This window comes from Heterodontus francisci, chromosome 32, assembly GCF_036365525.1.
Source record: "Heterodontus francisci isolate sHetFra1 chromosome 32, sHetFra1.hap1, whole genome shotgun sequence".
Lineage (NCBI taxonomy): Eukaryota > Metazoa > Chordata > Chondrichthyes > Heterodontiformes > Heterodontidae > Heterodontus > Heterodontus francisci.
The window spans coordinates 55,198,895-55,218,894 of NC_090402.1; the positions used below are offsets into that span (position 1 = coordinate 55,198,895).

The 20,000-nt window shown below is 47.6% G+C and overlaps 1 protein-coding gene across 5 annotated transcripts in view; it reads left to right on the forward strand.

Annotated features, from left to right (window-relative positions):
* LOC137347822 (exonuclease mut-7 homolog) overlaps positions 1–20,000 on the forward strand; it is a 556,743-nt gene that overhangs the window by 181,796 nt on the left and 354,947 nt on the right. For all 5 annotated transcript variants that reach the window (XM_068012844.1, XM_068012843.1, XM_068012840.1 and 2 more), the window contains 2 exons: positions 980–1,150; positions 3,783–3,950. In XM_068012844.1, coding sequence (XP_067868945.1) covers positions 1,043–1,150; positions 3,783–3,950 — 276 coding nt within the window. In that variant the 5' untranslated portion in view covers positions 980–1,042. The remainder of the gene's footprint in view (positions 1–979; positions 1,151–3,782; positions 3,951–20,000) is intronic.

Sequence of the window (20,000 nt, forward strand, 5' to 3'; positions counted from 1 at the left end):
TCTCTGTCTGGGGTTTGTGTGATTGGGGATTTCTCTGTCTGGGGTTTGTGTGATTGGGGATTTCTCTGTCTGGGGTTTGTGTGATTGGGGATTTCTCTTTCTGGGATTTGTGTGATTGGGGTTTTCTCTCTGTGGGGTTTGTGTGATTGGGGATTTCTCTGTCTGGGGTTTGTGTGATTGGGGATTTCTCTGTCTGGGGTTTGTGTGATTGGGGATTTCTCTTTCTGGGATTTGTGTGATTGGGGTTTTCTCTCTGTGGGGTTTGTGTGATCGAGGATATCTCCCTTGGGGTGGTTTGGTCGTGTAATTGAGTAATTATTACCGATAATGCCTTGCAGATATAATTATTGTCGAAAATTGTGTATAAATATGGTCACAGTCACTGAGGGGTGTGGGCCCATCTCTTAGGCTGTTCTATACTCACTGCCCTACTCCCCACTCTGCACTTCACCTCCCCGCTTCTCAACTTAGCCCTTTCCTTGCTACTCACCTCAACCCTCTCCGTGATCCTCACTTTACTCGCTTGCTGCTCCTCGCCCCCAGTGCGCACACTGCCTGTTTTGACTGCACGAAGGTGGTTAGTGAGTGAGTGCCTCACTTGTCCTCAGTCTTTGTTTCCTGCAGCCTGATGGGAAGGGAAGTTTGAAGGAACGTGGCCTTTGCGAAGCAGTTCCCTAAAAAGCGTCTGTCTGCCCTGTGACTGCCAGGCGCTGAAAGCACCTTTTGTCTGTGGCAATGCAGGGCATTGTGGCACTTTGCATGTTTACGGGATAATTAGTGCAGACAATTGCCTTTTCACAGGCTGCTGTTGCGGTGAAATGGAGTGTTAAGGAATCTGGATTGCCATGCACTGTCACAGCAAGTGGGATGGGGGACAGAGAGCAACAGTTACCTCGCTGAATAAATTAGCAGGCTCCTTTTGTCTACTTGCAGATTAGGGGCCTCCCTCTTTTTGTTCACCCTCCCTTTGTCTCCCCAGCTCCCAGAAGAAGCGAGGCGAGGATTTGCTTCCCTCACTGACCCACTAGAAGGGCTCCTGGTCATGTTGGAGAACTGCCACGACTGGAGAAAGGGAAAGGCGCAGTCCCTGGCACATTACATCATCGACCAGTTCAACAATTGGATTAAAGAGGATGCCAAAGTCCAGCAGGTTGGCAAAGGAGCAAACAGTCCAGCACATTGGATTCTGCACTGCCCTGAACACTGGGCCACAGGGAGTTATAGTACGCGAGGTTGGGCAGGGAGTGGGGGCAGAGGCAATATTGGAACTAACTGGTCATTTATATTGAAGGAAACATATCAGACTGGATTGACAAATAGTAAATTTTGGTGTACAATCTGGTTCCCCTGATCCCTTTCCTCTGATAACCTTCATAAATAAATACGCAATTTTAAAAATCTATATAACTGTCTCGCCCTGCCTCTGTCCCCGTCTTTGTGTGCCTCTGTCTATCTGTGCATCAGTTTAAGAGCGAATTCAGCTTTCATACACAGCGTCCTCTGGCTAGCTGGGTAAATGTCTTCCCCTGAGGTGCACAAACCAAGAAAAAAGGAAGACCATTGAGGTTATTTAATGCCCTTCTTAAAACCCCGATGATCTTGCCCCTCCCTGTCCGTATAACCTTCTCCAGTCCCCTACAACATTCTGAGATCTCTCCAATTCCTGTGACTTTAGCCTCTCCTGTCCCCACTCCCTTCACCCTACTATTGGAACCCAAAACCCAGGAATGAATAAAAATAAAGTGACAATAAATCGTGAAGTTTAAATCTACCTCAACATTCATCAACAAATCGACAGAGGCTCATGGAACTGTACCCCAATATTGGTCAATAATTAGAATGAGGCTCTTGAAATATACCCCACCATTTGTCAATAAATAGTGAGGCTTATGGAACTGTACCCCCATATTCATCTCGAGATAGCGAGGCTTGTGGAACTGTACCCCAATAATTCGGAGTGAGGCTTGTAGAACTGTACTCCAACAGTATCAATGAATAGAGTGAGGCTTCTGGAACTATACCCTAACTTCTTCAAAAGCTACTGAGGCTCATGGAACTGTACCCCAACATTTGCCAGTAAATAGTGTATGACTCATGAAGCTGTGCAAATAGTTCTAATCAATAGTAATAGATTGTGTGCAAGTAGATTTGATCAATGATAATTGATGGTGTGTAGTAATTCTGACCAATTCAATGATGATAATTGATTAAATATTGGGAAGACTGAAGCCATTGTTTTCGGTCCCCACCCCAAACTCCATTCCCTAACTACCGACTCCATTTATCTCCCTGGCAACAGTCTGAGATTAAGCCAGTTTGCTCGCAACCTTGGCGTCAAATTTGACTTTGAGATGAGCTTCCGACCTCATATTCGTGCCAACACACAGACCACCTATTTCCATCTCTGTAACATCACTCAACTTCAACCCGTCTCAGCTCATCTGCTGCTGTAACCCTCATTCATGCCTTCATTATCTCTAGACTTGACTATTCCAATGCACTCCTGGCTGGTCTCCCACATGCTACTCTCCATAAACTTGAGGTCATCCAAAACTCTGCTGCCCGTGTCGTAACTCGCACCAATTCCTGTGCTCACTGACCGACTGGCTCCCGATCAAACATCTTGATTTTAAAATTCTCATCCTTGTTTTCAGATCCTCCATGGCCTATCTCAGTAATCTCCTTCAGCCCCACAGCCCTCCAAGAAATCTGCGCTCCTCTAATTCTGACCACTTGTCCCTCCCTGATTTTAATTGCTTCACCATTCAGTTACTTAGGCCCCAAGCTCCGGAATACCCTCCCTTATACCACTTTGCCTCCCCAACTCGCTTTCCTCCTCGAAGACACTCCTTAAAACCTACCTCTTTGACCAAGCTTTTGGTCATCTGACCTAATATCGCATTTTGTGGCTCAGTGCCATATTATGTTTAATCATACTCCTGTAAAGTGCCTTGCATTTTATTATGTTAAAGGTGCTATATAAATATATTGTTTGTGAGTAATTCTGATCAATGATAATTAATCGTGTGTGAGTTTCGTTTAATTTTTTTTTTCATTTATTCATGAGCTGTGGGCATCACTGGCAAAGTTGGCATTTATCGCCCATTTTTAATTGCCATTGAGAACATGGTGGTGAATCACCTTCTTGAATCGTTGCAGTCTGTCGTAGTGGGTTTAGTTTAGAGATACAGCACTGAAACAGGCCTTTTGGCCCACCGAGTCTGTGCCGACCATCAACCACCCATTTATACTAAGCCTATACTAATTCCATATTCCTACCACATCCCCACCTGTCCCTATATTCCCCTACCACCTACTTATACGAGGGGCAATTTCTAATGGCCAATTTACCTATCAACCTGCAAGTCTTTGGCATGTGGGAGGAAACCGGAGCACCCGGAGGAAACCCACGCAGACACAGGGAGAACTTGCAAACTCCCCACAGGCAGTACCCGGAATCGAACCCGGGTCACTGGAGCTGTGAGGCTGCGGTGCTAACCACTGTGCCACTGTGCCGTTTTGGTAAAACTGAGTGGCTTGCTGAGGGCAGTTAAGTGTCAACCATAAAGTTATGGGTCTGGAGTCAAATATAGGCCAGACCAGTAAGGACAGTAACTTTCCTTCCCTAAGGGACATTAGTGAGTCAGTGGGGATTTTAACAATGATCTGGTGGTTTTATGGTCACCATTACTGACACTAGCTTTATATTCTACGTTTATTTTATTTAACTGATGTAACATTTTTCAATTGTTCCTGTCCTTCACCATCTTTTCCTGTTACAGTCATTCCCAAAGCGGGCCATGCTGCAGGCGCGAGTCCTCTCTCTGCTCACCGAAGTTCCTGCGAACTTGCTGGACCAGCTGATCAGCTTGTATGAAGTGGACAAGGCTGACCCATCCTCCCTGCTTGATCTGATCCATGATCTGTGCATCAAGGGCAAGTATAAAGAGGTGAGGTGTATACTGGAATGGGCAGATTGTTGGGGAAACACTTCCTTCAGTCGAGCACATGGTTTGCTCGAGGCACCATTGTCACGTGTCCTTTATAAAGAGGTGGTGACTCTGCCAGCCTCCATTATCTTCTTGTAGTTGACTCCTTTGGTTAAGGTTTGAAAGAAGCCTAGAGTATCTAGTAGCTTGATTAAAAAATCTGGAAAACAGTAAGAAGGATCCCTGCATATTGCCGAATGTGATATTTTTCACAGTGGGCTTCTTGTTTCACAGTTTACAGATGTTCGGTAATATTACCCCTCTGCCTTGGCTGAACGCATACAGCTGGACAGTTCCCCATTCCTCGTCAGCATGATCTGATTCCTGTCTTCTCCAGATTGCACCCTCTACCTTTCCCAAAAGAACCACATTTGTTGCAGTTTGGAGAAACTTGTATTTTGCTTCAGTCACCAGGTGGTTTTCGTGGGACACTTCACGGTAAAGAGGGAAAATCTGCTGCTTCAGTCAATGCCTGGAGGTGTTGTAAACCTTATCCCGCATTTGTCCAACTCAATAAATGGTGACCTCTAGGTGCACAGTGGAAAACACTTCAAGTTCTCTTTTACTTGCAGTGCTGAATCCAATCAGGAGCTTTGCTACATTTCCTCCTCTGGCCTACATCTGCCCAGATGGTTGAACATTTTGGTGTCGGTGACATTGGCGCTTTGTCATCTCAGCTTCTCAGTTGCTTTTCAATGCAAATTATGGAGATAGCCTGGCTGTTTGTGGATCATTCAAAAGCCCATATCTGAGGATAGAGCCAGCATACAGAGTGTTGCTGCTCCTGTGATATTTCCTAACAACTATCAGAGCGAGCCAAGCTGTGCCATGGAGAATAGGGGGATGATTGACAGGGCAGCTAGTGTGTCACGGTCATCTGCTGCACTTCAGGCTCTGAAAGGGTGTCTGGTTGCCAATGAATGAAACTCTCCAGCACTTTCTATACATTCCTGTGAGAAGAAAAGAGTCTGTTGTCACTGGTCGGCTATCGGAGAGGGAAAAGAGGCTATTGTCACATGAGCAGGCAGCCTGGCAGGCAGGGCATGGTTCACTGCCCCATGATATCGCTGAGTCTGCCGAGAATCCACATTCAGCCCTTGTCACTTTTGATTTGAGGGTATCACAATGCAATTAGCTGTGATATTTCATAGCCAGCAGTGGTGACCTCCCCCTGGGCTCAATGCTCAGCATTGTGTGCTGTAGCTGGGATCGTTAGTCAATGCTGCATCGCCCTGACCTACCGAACCCTAGGGGGAAGAGAACACAAAACCATTCTCATGTTCCTGCTCCTGCCCTGCTTTTGTGAGTCGCCGAGAGGAGAAAAGTATTTTAATTTGACCCTAGTATTTTCTTTGCTTTAATTTTTATGTACACTGAGAATTTATTCACAAATGTTATTAATAGAACAGGAAAATCTAGCAGTGTGCTGAAGCCCCCCTGTCAATTATTTTGCTTTGGTTTTATCTGTGACCTGTTATAGTCCAATCTGTCAAAGCTGGGCATTAACCCTTCACGCAGTGTGCATTCCACCCATTGTCTCTGATGCTGAGAGAATCATATTGCTGTGTTTTGGGGAAATGTTCATTAACCCTTTGAATACACGCTTTGTGACATTTTATTTAATGGAATTAATACAGCTGTTCAAAATAATGAAGGGTTTGGATAGAGTAAATAAGGAGCAACTGTTTCCAGTGGCAGGAGGGTTGGTAACCAGAAGACACAGATGTAATCTAACTGGCAAAGGAGCCAGAGGGGAGATGAGAATTTTTTTTAACACCTCATTGTTACCATCTGGGATGCACTGCCTGAAAGGATTTGGAAGCAGATTAAATAGTAACTTGCAAAAGGGAATTGAATAAATACTTGAAAAGGAGAAATTTGCAGGGCCATGAGGAAAGAGCAGGGGAGTGGGACTAATTGGATAGGTCTGTTAAAGAATTGGCACAGACACAATGGGCCAAATGACCACCTCTTGTGCTGCATCATTCTATGATAAAATAACTGGCCCAATGCCTCAGTGATTCAGCGTGCTGCCTGGTGTGTTGCTTAGCTCTGTAGGCCAGAAAGAGCCCAGGCACAGGCTATGCTAAGTTACCTGGTCCCATCCAGGTTAGTGGCTGTGGTATCAGAGTTGGCCTGTGTTCCCCACTATGGGAATGGGTAGACTCTACAGCATAGACTAGGCCATTTAGCCCAACTGGTCTATGCTGGTGTTTACATTCCACACGAGTCTGCTCCCAACCCACCCTCCCCTCTATTCCCTTTTCCCCCATATATGCTGTAATGCAACAATGCCTTCTGCTTCAACCGCTCCACGGGGCAGTGAGCTCCATGTTCTTACCACCCTCTGTGTAAAGCAATTTCTCCTAAATTCTTTATTTGATCTGTTAGTGATTATCTTATATTCATGTTCCCTTGTTCTTGTCTGCAAATGGAAACTCTTCTCCACATCTGCCATATTGGGCCATGTCATAATTTCAGAGACCTCAACGGGTTCACTCCTCAGCCTTCTCCTTTCTAGAGAGAAGAGCCCCAGCTTCTTCCATCTTTCCAGCTAGTTGTATCCTCTCAATTCTCTTATCATCCCAGTAAATCTTTCCCACACTTTCCTCATCAGCCAGGGTTCCATTCTCTCACTTGTTGCCCCTCTGGGGAAGTGTGAGAATGTAGACATTAAGGAAGAACTGTATAGTACTGACCTTTGTTTGCAACCACCGCTCCATCTCCAACCTCTCTTTTCTCTTCAAAGTCCTTGAACGTGTTGTCGTTTCCCCCACCCTGCTTCCATCTTCCCTGGAATTCCATGTTTGAATCCTCTAATCGGGTTTCTGCCCTTGTCACAATACTGAAACGGTCCTTATCTAAGTCACATTGTGTCCTATGTGACTGCGACAATGATAAACTATCCCTCCTTGTCCTTCTCAACATGTCTGCAGCTTTTAAGATGGTTGGTCACACCTCCAGTGCCTCTCCTTCATTATCCAGCTCGGTGGGACTGCACTCACCTGGTTCCATTCTTATCTATCTAATTTTAGCCAGAGATCAGCTGCAATGACTTCTCTTCTTGCTTCTGTATAGTTACATCTGGTGTCTCTCAGGATCTATCCTTGATCCCCTCCTATTTCTCCTCTACATGGTGCCTTTCAGTGACGTTATCTGAAAAAAAACAATGCCAAATTTCATATATATGCCAAGGACACCCAACCCTACTTTATCACCATCTGTCTCATCCCTTCTACAGCTCTAAATTTCAGACTGCTTGTCTGACATCCAGTGCTGGATGAGCAGAAATTTGCTATAACTAAATATTGGGAAGACTGAAGCCATTGTCTTTGGTTCCTACCACAAACACGGTTACCTAGTCACCAATGCCATCCCTCTCCTTGGCAACTGTTTGAGGCTGAACCAGATAGCTTGCAATCTTGTTGCTGTATTTGATCCTGAGATGACCTTCTGACCACATATCTGCACCATCACCAAGACATCCTACTTCCATCTTCATAACACTGCCCAACTTGGCCCTTGGCTCAGTTCAGCTGCTGCTGAAACTCTCATTCATACCTTTGTTACCTCTAGACATGACTATTCAAATGCTCTCCTGGCCAACTTCTCACATTTAACCCTCTTGAGACCATCCAAAACTCTGCTGCCTGTGTCCCAACTCCCACCAAGTCTAGTTCTCCCATTACCCCTGTGTTCACTGACCTACACTGGCTCCTGGTCAAGCAGTGCCTTGTTTTTTAAACATAGGAACAATTTAAAAATTCTCATTCTTGTTTTCAAATCCCTCCATGTCCTTGACCCTCCCTATCTCTGTAATCTCCTCCAGTCCGGCAACCTTCTGAGATATCTGCGCTTCTCCAATTCTGGGCTCTTGGTACATCGCCAATTTTAATTGTTCCACCGTGGGCTGAATGGCCTTTTTCTGTGCTGTAACTTTTCTGTGGGTCTATGGTTCATTGGTTGCTGTGTCTTCAGCAGGCAGGCCCCTAAGCTCTGGAATTCCCTCCCTGAACCTCACCACCTCTCGACCTCACTTTCCTTCTTTAAGATGCTCCTTAAAACCTACCTGTTAGACCAAGCTTTTGGTCATTTGACCTAATGTCTCCTTATGTGGCTTGGTGTCATATTTTGTTTTATAATGCTCCTGTGAAGCATCTTGGGATGTTTTACGACATTAAAGACACTGCATAATGTAAGTTGTTGCTGTTGCAGTGCTTTTCTGTTCTTAAATTTACATCTTTTGACAGTGGAAATAGAGAGACAGGTTTTGTAATGAGAGTACTGTTACAGGACAGGAACCTGTCACTGTGATGTGCACTGTATGCAAAGTCATGAAGGTTGACCTAAAATCTGCCATATGTACAGGATGGAGTATTGTATGATATCACAACACTGTTGGACCACCAGTAGTGTAATTTCCGAAGTTCGTGGGAGCTCTCATCCACCAGAGATACCTTGAATGTACAACTTCAGTGGCAACCATGTCCACAGTATTCACGTTAGAGTATATTGCTCTAGAACATTTTTTTAAAAATCTTTAGCTGACTTGCATCCTTTTGCAGTGTTTGCAGTTCTTCAGTTTCTCCACTATACCAGCAACAACAACTTGCATTTATATAGCACCTTTAACTTAGTAAAAATGGCCCCGGGTATTTCATAGCACCATTGTCTAACAAAAATTAACACCGAGCAACATGGTATATGAGGACAGGTGACCAAATGCTTGGTCAAAGATGCAGTATTTAAGGAGTGACTTACAGGATGAGAGCAAGGTAGAAAGGTCTAGGGAAGGGTTTCGGAGTTTAGGGCCCAGGCAGCTGAAGGCGTGGCTGCCTTGTGAAAACGGATGTAAAGATTGCATTTATCAAGTCTGCCATTTCTTTATTATCCAGTATGCTCTGACTCGCATATTTCTTTAATGGATGCATATTCTCCTTCACCAATCTCTGTCTCTTGCTAGATTTATAAAATCTTTTATATTTTTATAAAATCTTATATAAAATTATAAAATGTATTTATAAAATCTTTTACTGTTCGCTTTAATATTCCTGGCAAGTTTTTTGCATATTCTCTTTTAAAAGGTTGCCTGAATCTCAGCATGCTCCCTCTGCACCACACCTCTAGCTGTGTGCTGGTCTGCTTTCTGCTCTCCTCTTGGCCTCTCTCTCCCGCAGCAGCTGTGCGAAAACAGCAGGGGTGGCCGATCCCAGTGCGCCTGCACCACGAACCACCAGTTGTCAATCATAGACACTGAGCAATCACAGACAGGCGTCCACCATCCGTCAGACGAGGGTCCCGCCTCCATCTGATATGCACTTTAATAGGAGAGCTGCCAATCAATACCAAGCCATGGGCAGCCCACAGTCAGTCAGAGGATTGGCGGGCAGGATAGAAACCACAGACCTCAAAATCTTTTACCACAGACACTGGTGTTGGTGTACGGACACATTGCCGACCTCAGTCGAGGCCGAACCAGTGTTGTATATGGGTTTATTATAACTTCCTTATTCTATGCTCCTGTTTATAAAGCCTGGGATTCCATCAGCTTTATTAACTGCTTTATCAACTTGCCTTGTCACCGTAAATGATTTGTGCACCTCGACCCCAGGTCCCTCTGTTTCTGCATCAGCTTGAGAATTGTATCCTTTATTTTATGTTGCGTCTCCTCATTGTTCCTACCAATATGAACCACTTCACACTTCGCTGCATTAAATTTCATCTGCCACTTGTCCATCCATCCATTCCACCAGCTGGTCTATGTCCTTTTGAAGTTTATCACTATCTCCTCACAGTTCATAATACATGATATATAATAGGGAAAAGTAGTGATCTTAATGCCGATCTCTGGGGTACACCACTATATACTTCTCTCCGGTCTGAAAAACAACCGTTCACTATTCTCTGCTGCTTGTCACTTAGCCAATTTCATATCCATGCTCCGAAGAAGGGTCACTGACCCGAAACGTTAACTCTGCTTCTCTTTCCACAGATGCTGCCAGACCTGCTGAGTGAATCCAGCATTTCTTGTTTTTGTTTCATATCCATGCTGCTGCTGTCCCTATTATTCTATGATCTTGAACTTTACTGAAAAGCCTGTTAAGTGGCACATTATCAGATTATCAACTGCATTTACTGCCATCAACCATCTCTGTTAGCTCATCAAAAAACTCAAGCAAGTTCGGTAAACATGATTTGTCTTCAAAAAATCCATACTGGCTTTCCTTAATTAATCTACATTTGTCCAAGTGACTGTTAATTTTGTCCTGAATTATCATTTCTAAAAGCTTTCCCACTAATGAGGTTGAACTGACTGGCCTGTAATTGCTGGGCTTATCCTTACATTCTTTTTGAACAAGGGTATAACGTTTGCAAATCTCCAATCCTCAGGTACCACCCCTCCAATCTAAAGAGGATTGGAAGACTATGGCCAGTGCCTCTGCGATTTGCACTCTCTCTTCCTTCAGCCCAGTATGGGCTGGTTTTGTACAGTACCCAATAATTCTTTGAATACTTACTACTGTTTGTAATGTTTAGTTTATTTATTTATTTAGAGATACAGCACTGAAACAGGCCCTTCGGCCCACAGAGTCTGTGCCGACCATCAACACCCATTTATACTAATCCTACATTAATCCCATAATAATATAAAAGCAAAATACTGCGGATGCTGGAAATCTGAAACAAAAACAAGAAATGCTGGAATCACTCAGCAGGTCTGGCAGCATCTGTGGAAAGAGAAGCAGAGTTAACGTTTCGGGTCAGTGACCCTTCTTCGGAACACATTAATCCCATATTCCCTACCACATCCCTACAATTCTCCTACCACCTACATACACTAGGGGCAATTTACAATGGCCAATTTAGAATTAGAATTAGAACATAACAGCGCAGTACAGGCCCTTCAGCCCTCGATGTTGCGCCGACCTGTGAAACCATCTGACCTACACTATTCCATTTTCATCCATATGTCTATCCAATGAACACTTAAATGCCCTGAAAGTTGGCGAGTCTACTACTGTTGCAGGCGGGGCGTTCCACGCCCCTGCTACTCTCTGTGTAAAGAAACTACCTCTGACATCTGTCCTATATCTATCACCCCTCAACTTAAAGCTATGTCCCCTCGTGTTTGCCATCAACATCCGAGGAAAAAGACTCTCACTATCCACCCTATCTAACCCTCTGATTATTTTATATGTCTCTATTAAGTCACCTCTCCTCCTCCTCCTCTCCAACGAAAACAACTTCAAGTCCCTCAGCCTTTCCTCGTAAGACCTTCCCTCCTTACCAGGCAACATCCTAGTAAATCTCCTCTGCACCCTTTCCAAAGCTTCCACATCCTTCCTATAATGCGGTGACCAGAACTGCACGCAATACTCCAGGTGCGGTCTCACCAGAGTTTTGTACAGCTGCAGCATGACCTCGTGGCTCCGAAACTCGATCCCCCTACTAATAAAAGCTAATACACCATATGCCTTCTTAACAGCCCTATTAACCTGGGTAGCAACCTTCAGGGATTTATGCACCTGGACACCAAGATCTCTCTGTTCATCTACACTACCAAGAATCTTCCCATTAGCCCAGTACTCTGCATTCCTGTTACTCCTTCCAAAGTGAATCACCTCGCACTTTTCCGCATTAAACTCCATTTGCCATCTCTCAGCCCAGCTCTGCAGCCTATCTATGTCCCTCTGTACCCTACAACATCCTTCGGCACTATCCACAACTCCACCGACCTTAGTGTCATCCGCAAATTTACTAACCCACCCTTCTACACCCTCTTCCAGGTCATTTATAAAAATGACAAACAGCAGTGGCCCCAAAACAGATCCTTGCGTTACACCACTAGTAACTAAACTCCAGGATGAACATTTACCATCAACCACCACCCTCTGTCTTCTTTCAGCTAGCCAATTTCTGATCCAAAGCTCTAAATCACCTTCAACCCCATACTTCCGTATTTTCTGCAATAGCCTACCGTGGGGAACCTTATCAAAAGCCTTACTGAAATCCATATACACCACATCCACTGCTTTACCCTCATCCACCTGTTTAGTCACCTTCTCGAAAAACTCAATAAGGTTTGTGAGGCACGACCTACCCTTCACAAAACCGTGTTGACTATCGCTAATGAACTTATTCTTTTCAAGATGATTATAAATCCTGTCTCTTATAACCTTTTCCAACATTTTACCCACAACCGAAGTGAGGCTCACAGGTCTATAATTACCAGGGCTGTCTCTACTCCCCTTCTTGAACAAGGGGACAACATTTGCTATCCTCCAGTCTTCCGGCACTATTCCTTTCGACAATGACGACATAAAGATCAAGGACAAAGGCTCTGCAATCTCCTCCCTAGCTTCCCAGAGAATCCTAGGATAAATCCCATCTGGCCCAGGGGACTTATCTATTTTCACACTTTCCAAAATTGATAACACCTCCTCCTTGTGAACCTCAATCCCATCTAGCCTAGTAGCCTGAATCTCAGTATTCTCCTCGACAACATTTTCTTTCTCTACTGTAAATACTGACGCAAAATATTCATTTAACACTTCCCCTACCTCCTCTGGTTCCACACACAACTTCCCACTACTATCCTTGATTGGCCCTAATCTAACTCTAGTCATTCTTTTATTCCTGATATACCTATCGAAAGCCTTAGGGTTTTCCCTGATCCTATCCGCCAATGACTTCTCGTGTTCTCTCCTTGCTCTTCTTAGCTCTCCCTTTAGATCCTTCCTGGCTAGCTTGTAACTCTCAAGCGCCCTAACTGAGCCTTCACGTCTCATCCTAACATAAGCCTTCTTCTTCCTCTTGACAAGCGCTTCAACTTCTTCAGTAAACCACGGCTCCCTCGCACGACAACTTCCTCCCTGCCTCACAGGTACATACTTATCAAGGACACGCAGTAGCTGCTCCTTGAATAAGCTCCACATTTCGATTGTTCCCATCCCCTGCAGTTTCCTTCCCCATCCTACGCATCCTAAATCTTGCCTAATCGCATCATCATTTCCTTTCCCCCAGCTATAATTTTTGCCCTGCCCATCGCTAAGGTAAACCTAACCGAATTGTGGTCACTATCACCAAAGTGCTCACCTACATCTAAATCTAACACCTGGCTGGGTTCATTACCCAGTACCAAATCCAATGTGGCATCACCCCTGGTTGGCCTGTCTACATACTGTGTCAGAAAACCCTCCTGCACACACTGGACAAAAACTGACCCATCGAAAGTACTCGAACAATAGTATTTCCAGTCGATATTTGGAAAATTAAAGTCCCCCATAACAACTACCCTGTTACTCTCGTCCCTGTCGAGAATCATCTTCGCTATCCTTTCCTCTACATCTCTGGAACTATTTGGAGGTCTATAAAAGACTCCCAACAGGGTAACCTTACCTCTCCTGTTTCTAACCTCAGCCCATACTACCTCAGTAGACGAGTCCTCAAACGTCCTTTCTGTCGCTGTAATACTCTCCTTGATTAACAATGCCACACCCCCCCCCTCTTTTACCATCTTCTCTGTTCTTACTGAAACATCTAAATCCCGGAACCTGCAACATCCATTCCTGCCCCTGCTCTACCCATGTCTCCGAAATGGCCACAACATCGAGATCCCAGGTACCAACCCATGCTGCAAGCTCACTCACCTTATTCCGGATGCTCCTGGCGTTGAAGTAGACACATTTTAAACCAGGTTCTTGCTTGCCAGTGCCCTCTTGCGTCCTTGTAACCTTATCCCTGACCTCACTACTCTCAACGTCCTGTACACTGGCACTACAATTTAGGTTCCCATTCCTATTTACGTATCAACCTGCAAGTCTTTGGCTGTGGGAGGAAACCGGAGCACCCGGCGGAAACCCACGCAGACACAGGGAGAACTTGCAAACTCCACACAGGCAGTACCCAGAATTGAACCCGGGTCGCTGGAGCTGTGAGGCTGCGGTGCTAGCCACTGTGAATGTTATCCATTAATAATTCACCCTGGTGTACTGCAGTCAATTAATTTCCCATTCTTTTGAAGATTTCCTTATTTCAATATAAAACTCTGTGAATTTCCCTTTCAAACCTGATATCAGATTCAGTCGATGATCACCATTAGCAATATTTGACCCACGTCTTGACCCCTGCCATTTGAACGATGAACTGCTCTATGCTGTTTAACTCACATGCTGCTCTTTGTCCCCTTACTAAGGTGCTGCTGTCGCTTTGTGACCCACGTGCTGCTTTCTGCCTTTTGCTCCATGTGCTGCTCCTTATTTCATACAGCGTAAAAATATCCTCAGATGTAGGTGTACCTTCAATGACTAGTTCTGTGCGATACATCCGAGCAAGGGGATCCAACAGGAACAGTAGCATAGTGGTGATGTTACTGGACTAGCAATCCAGAGGCCTGGACTAATATTCTGGAGACACGAATTCAAATCCCACCATTCAATTAATTAATAAATCTGAAGTTAAAAAGCTAGTCTTAGTAATGATAACCATGAAACTACCGCATTATCATAAAAACCCATCTGGTTCACTAATGTCCTTCAGTGAAAGCAATCTGCCATCCCCACCTGGACTGGCCTACATGCGATTCCAGACCCACAGCAATGTGGTTGACTCTTAACTGCCCTCTCAAAAGGCCTAGCAAGCCACTCAGTTGTATCAAAATCAGATATGAATAAAACCAGACAGACCACCCGGCATAGACCCAGGCAGCGGCAGTGACAAAGGCACACACTGCCTAGACAATCCTGAAAAGTCCTCCTCATTAATGTCTGGGGATTTGTGCCAAAATTGAGAGAGCTGTCCTACAGACTAGCCAAGCAACAGCCTGACATAGTCATACTCACCGAATCGTACCTTGCAGCCAATGTCCCAGACTCCTCCATCGCCATCCCTGGTTATATCCTGTCTCACTGGCAGAACAGACCTACTAGAGGTATACAGTGGGGAGGGAGTGGCCCAGGGAACCCTCAATATTGACAGCAGGTGGTGAGGGAACCGAGAGGGAAAAACCTACTTGATCTCATCCTCGCCAAAGTACCTGTTGCAGATTATTTCTTTTTCTCAAAAAAACATTGTTTGTAAAAGTACGTTATATAACAATGCAAATTTGACATTGCATCAACTGCAATACAGTTCAGTTTCTTTCAGTACAGTATGTGGCACTTTCAAATGCCTCACTATACTTAAAATTACAGGCTATGTTTACAAAGTACGTTTCGTGTCGAACGTTCTCTGGTACAAAGCAGTCCGCTTGATTGGCACCCCATCCACAAGCATTCACTCCCTCCACCACCGACGCACAGTAGCAGCAGTGTGTATCATGTACATGATGCACTGCAGCAACGAACCAGGGCTCCTTCGACAACACCTCCAAACCCGCGACCTCTTGCACCTAGAAGGACAAGAGGAGCAGATGCATGGGAACACCATCATCTACATGTTCTCCTGCAAGCCACACACCATTCTGACTTTGAACTCTTTCACCGTTCCTTCACTGTTGCTGGGTCAAAATCCTGGAACTCCCTAACAGCACTGTGAGTGTAGCTACCCAACATGGGCTGCAGCGGTTCAAGAAGGCATCTCACCACTATCTTCTCAATGGCAATTAGGGATGGGCAATAAATGCTGGCCAGCGACGCCCACATCCCCATTAATTTTTTTTTAACCGTACATTCTGAGCGGTTTTACACTTGCTCCAGCCCCTCGGTGTAGTATGGTGGACAGGCCTTTCCACATTGAGCCTTTTCAGTGGCTTTACTGCATTCCTCAGTGTGTAGTCCTGGACCTTGAAATGTGTCAGTCTGCAACACTCGACCATGGACAACTTTTTGCATTGGAAGGCCAACAAGTTTCAGGCAGACCAAAGAGCATCCTTCACCGAGTTGATGGTGTTCCAGCAGTAGCTAATTTTGTCTGTGAGAACCAGCCAATAGAGTACAAAGTCTTGCATTGCGCAGCTGCTCGAGATGAGCCCCAATAAAAACCATGGCATCCCTTTCCTTTGCAAAGGCACATTCCAGAAAGAGGTGGGCAACAGTCTCTTCCTCTTGAGAGATGCATACGGTGGCAGAGAGGCTCTGGGTGTGCATTAATGATCTGATGGGGAGAGCCCTTCTCCTTACATCTGGTGATGAGGCATTCTGCCAAATGACCTTGACCGTCTGCTCAGGGAACCATCCGACTGGATCTACTATCTTTTCCTGCAGGGCCTCGAGGTCGTTATGTGCGGTCGATTGCTTGATGGTCAAAGGTGTTTTTCTGCACAAATTTTTCCACAATGGAGAGGTGGTATGGCACGGTCCAACTGAATGGAGAGTTCTGCAGCAACGTGGCCAGACCCATCCTTCGCAACATGGGCGATAGAGCCTTAGCACATAGTGGCACTTGCTGTTTGAATACCAAGGATCCATGCACAGCTTGATGCAGTCATATACAATATAGCAATGTGGCCATCAGGATAAGGACAACATTGGGTACATTTCACCACCCCCCCTCCCCATCTAGTGATTTGTATATGATGTCCCTGCAGACACAGTCCATTTTCAATATCCAGATAAAGCAGTAGATAGCTTGGGTGATCATTGTGGCGCAGGAGCCGCGCACAGCAAACTGAGAATACCTCATACCTGATGATCAGGTTCTTACCCCCAATGGAGAAGCAGTGTCCAGTTTTTGTTTGAGGTTGGTTATATGCTGTTGCCAGTTTTTGGCACATGCCCCAGCCCCTCCGAACCATATCCCCAGCACCTTCAGGTAGTCTGACCTGACAGTGAAGAGGATAAAGGATTGGTTAGCTCAATTCCCAAAGAACATGGCTTCTTGGTGCGATTTACTTTGGCTCCTGATGCGGGTTTGAACGAGTCGCAGATGCGCATGAGTCTGCGGACCAACAGTAGATCCAAGCAGAAGATGGCAATTTTGGCCAAGTACAGGGAGACTTTCACCTGAGCACCTCTGCTGCCTGGAATTGTCACCCCTCTTCAGCCAACATCTTTCCTGATGGATTCAGCAAAAGGTTCAATACAGCACATGAACAAGACAGAAAAGAGAGGACAGCCTTGCCTGAGTACAGATTTGATTGGAAAGCTTTCCGATCCCTACCCATTGTTGGAAACTGCACTACTGATGTCGTAGTTGTCTATCTGTCGCAGTGTATCTGTCCATGACAGTATTGGTTGGACTGACCACCACACAATCCTTGTGGAAACCAAGTCCCATCTTGGACTCAGGACACTGAGGATGCCATCAATCGTGTTGTGTGGCAGTACCATCCTGCTAAATGGGATATCTTCAGAATGGACTGGGCATTCATGAGGTGCTGTGGCCCATCAGCAGCAGCAGAATAGTATTCAGCCACAATCTGTAATCTCTTAGCCTGGTATATACTCCACATTACCATCAAGTTAGGGGACCAACCCTGGTTTAATGAGGAGTGTCAGAGAATATGACAGGAGCAGCTCCAGGCTTGTGTAAAAAGATGAACCTGGTGAAGCTACAACACAGGACTGCATGCGTGCGAGACAGCGAAGGCAACATGCTATAGACAAAGCTAAGCGATCCCACAGCCAACAGATCAGATCAAAGCCATGCAGTCCTGCCATATCCAGTCATGAATGGTGGTGGGCAATTAAATAACTAATGGGAGGAGGCAGTTCCACAAACATTGTCAATGATGGAGAAGCCCAACACGTCAGTGCAAAGGACAAGGCGGAAGCATTTGCATCTGTCATCAGCCAGAAGTGCCGAGTGGATGATCCAACTCAGCCTCCCTCCTGAGGTTCCCAGCATCACAGAAGACTTGTGCTCCAGAACTAATTGTGCCATAGCCAAGCTGTTCCAGTACAGCTACAGCACTGGCATGCACCCAACAATGCGAGAAATTGCCCAAGTATGTCCTCGCCATAACAAGCAGGACAAATCCAGTCTGGTCAATTACCACCCCATCAGTCTATTCTCATTCATCAGCAGTGCTATCAAATGGCACTTACTTCCCAATAACATGCTCACTGATGCTCAGTTTGAGTTTTGCCAGGGCTACTCTGCTCCAGACCTCATTACAGCCTTGATTCAAACATGGACAAAAGAGCTGAATACAGGAGGCGAGGTGAGAGTGACTGCCCTTGGCATCAAGTAGCCCTGGCAAAATTGAAGTCCGTGCGAATCAGAGGGAAAACTCGCCACTGATTGGAGTCATACCTAGCACAACAGAAGATGACTAATCACAAAGCAGCTCTGGAGAGAGTTCCCACTCTGTAATGGGAGAGGGAGAGGGGGAGATGGGTAGAGAGAGAGGGGGAGATGGGTAGAGAGAGAGGGGGAGATGGGTAGAGAGAGAGGGGGAGATGGGTAGAGAGAGAGGGGGAGATGGGGAGGAGAGAGAGAGAAACGGGGGTGGGGGGGAGAGAGAGGGAGAGAAACGGGGGTGGGGGGGAGAGAGAGGGAGAGAAACGGGGGTGGGGGGGAGAGAGAGGGAGAGAAACGGGGGTGGGGGGGAGAGAGAGGGAGAGAAACGGGGGTGGGGGGGAGAGAGAGGGAGAGAAGCGGGGGTGGGGGGAGAGAAGCGGGGGTGGGGGAGAGAAACGGGGGGTGGGGGGGAGAGAGGGAGAGAAACGGGGGGTGGGGGGGGAGAGAGGGAGAGAGACGGGGGGTGGGGGGGGAGAGAGGGAGAGAGACGGGGGGTGGGGGGGGAGAGAGGGAGAGAGACGGGGGGTGGGGGGGGAGAGAGACGGGGGGTGGGGGGGGAGAGAGAGGGAGAGAAACGGGGTGGGGGGGGAGAGAGAGGGAGAGAGACGGGGTGGGGGGGGAGAGAGAGGGAGAGAGACGGGGGTGGGGGGAGAGAGAGGGAGAGAGACGGGGGTGGGGGGGGAGAGAGGGAGAGAGACGGGGGTGGGGGGGGAGAGAGAGGGAGAGAGACGGGGGTGGGGGGGAGAGAGAGGGAGAGAGACGGGGGTGAGGGGGGAGAGAGGAAGAGAGACGGGGGTGGGGGGGGAGAGAGGGAGAGAGACGGGGGTGGGGGGGGGAGAGAGAGGGAGAGAGACGGGGATGGGGGGAGAGGGAGAGAGACGGGGGTGGGGGGAGAGAGGGAGAGAGACGGGGGTGGGGGAGAGAGGGAGAGAGACGGGGGTGGGGGGAGAGAGGGAGAGAGACGGGGGTGGGGGGGGAGAGAGAGGGAGAGAGACGGGGGTGGGGGGGGAGAGAGAGGGAGAGAGACGGGGGTGGGGGGGAGAGAGGGAGAGAGACGGGGGTGGGGGGGGGAGAGAGAGGGAGAGAGACGGGGGTGGGCGAGAGAGGGAGAGAGACGGGGGTGGGCGGAGAGAGGGAGAGAGACGGGGGTGGGCGGAGAGAGGGAGAGAGACGGGGGTGGGCGGAGAGAGGGAGAGAGACGGGGGTGGGCGGGGAGAGAGGGGGAGAGAGGAGAGAGACGGGGGTGGGGGGAGAGGGGGAGAGAGACGGGGGTGGGGGGAGAGGGGGAGAGAGACGGGGGTGGGGGGAGAGGGGAGAGAGACGGGGGTGGGGAGAGAGGGGGAGAGAGACGGGGGTGGGGGGAGAGGGGAGAGAGACGGAGAGAGACGGGGGTGGGTGGAGAGAGACGGGGAGAGACGGGGGTGGGGGGAGAGAGACGGGGGTGGGGGGAGAGAGACGGGGGTGGGGGGAGAGAGACGGGGTTGGGGGAGAGGGACGGGGGTGGGGGGAGAGAGACGGGGGTGGGGGGAGAGGGGGAGAGAGACGGGGGGTGGGTGGAGAGAGACGGGGGGTGGGTGGAGAGAGGGAGAGAGACGGGGGGTGGGTGGAGAGAGGGAGAGAGACGGGGGGTGGGTGGAGAGAGGGAGAGAGACGGGGGTGGGGTGAGAGACGGGGGCGGGGGAGAGAGGGGGAGAGACGGGGGCGGGGGGAGAGAGGGGTAAGGGAGAGAGAGAGGGGGGGGTGAGAGAGAGCGAGGGAGGGGGTGAGAGGAGGAATGGAAAGGGGAGGGGGAGAGAGGGGGGGAGAGAGGAGGGGAGAGCGGGAGAGCGA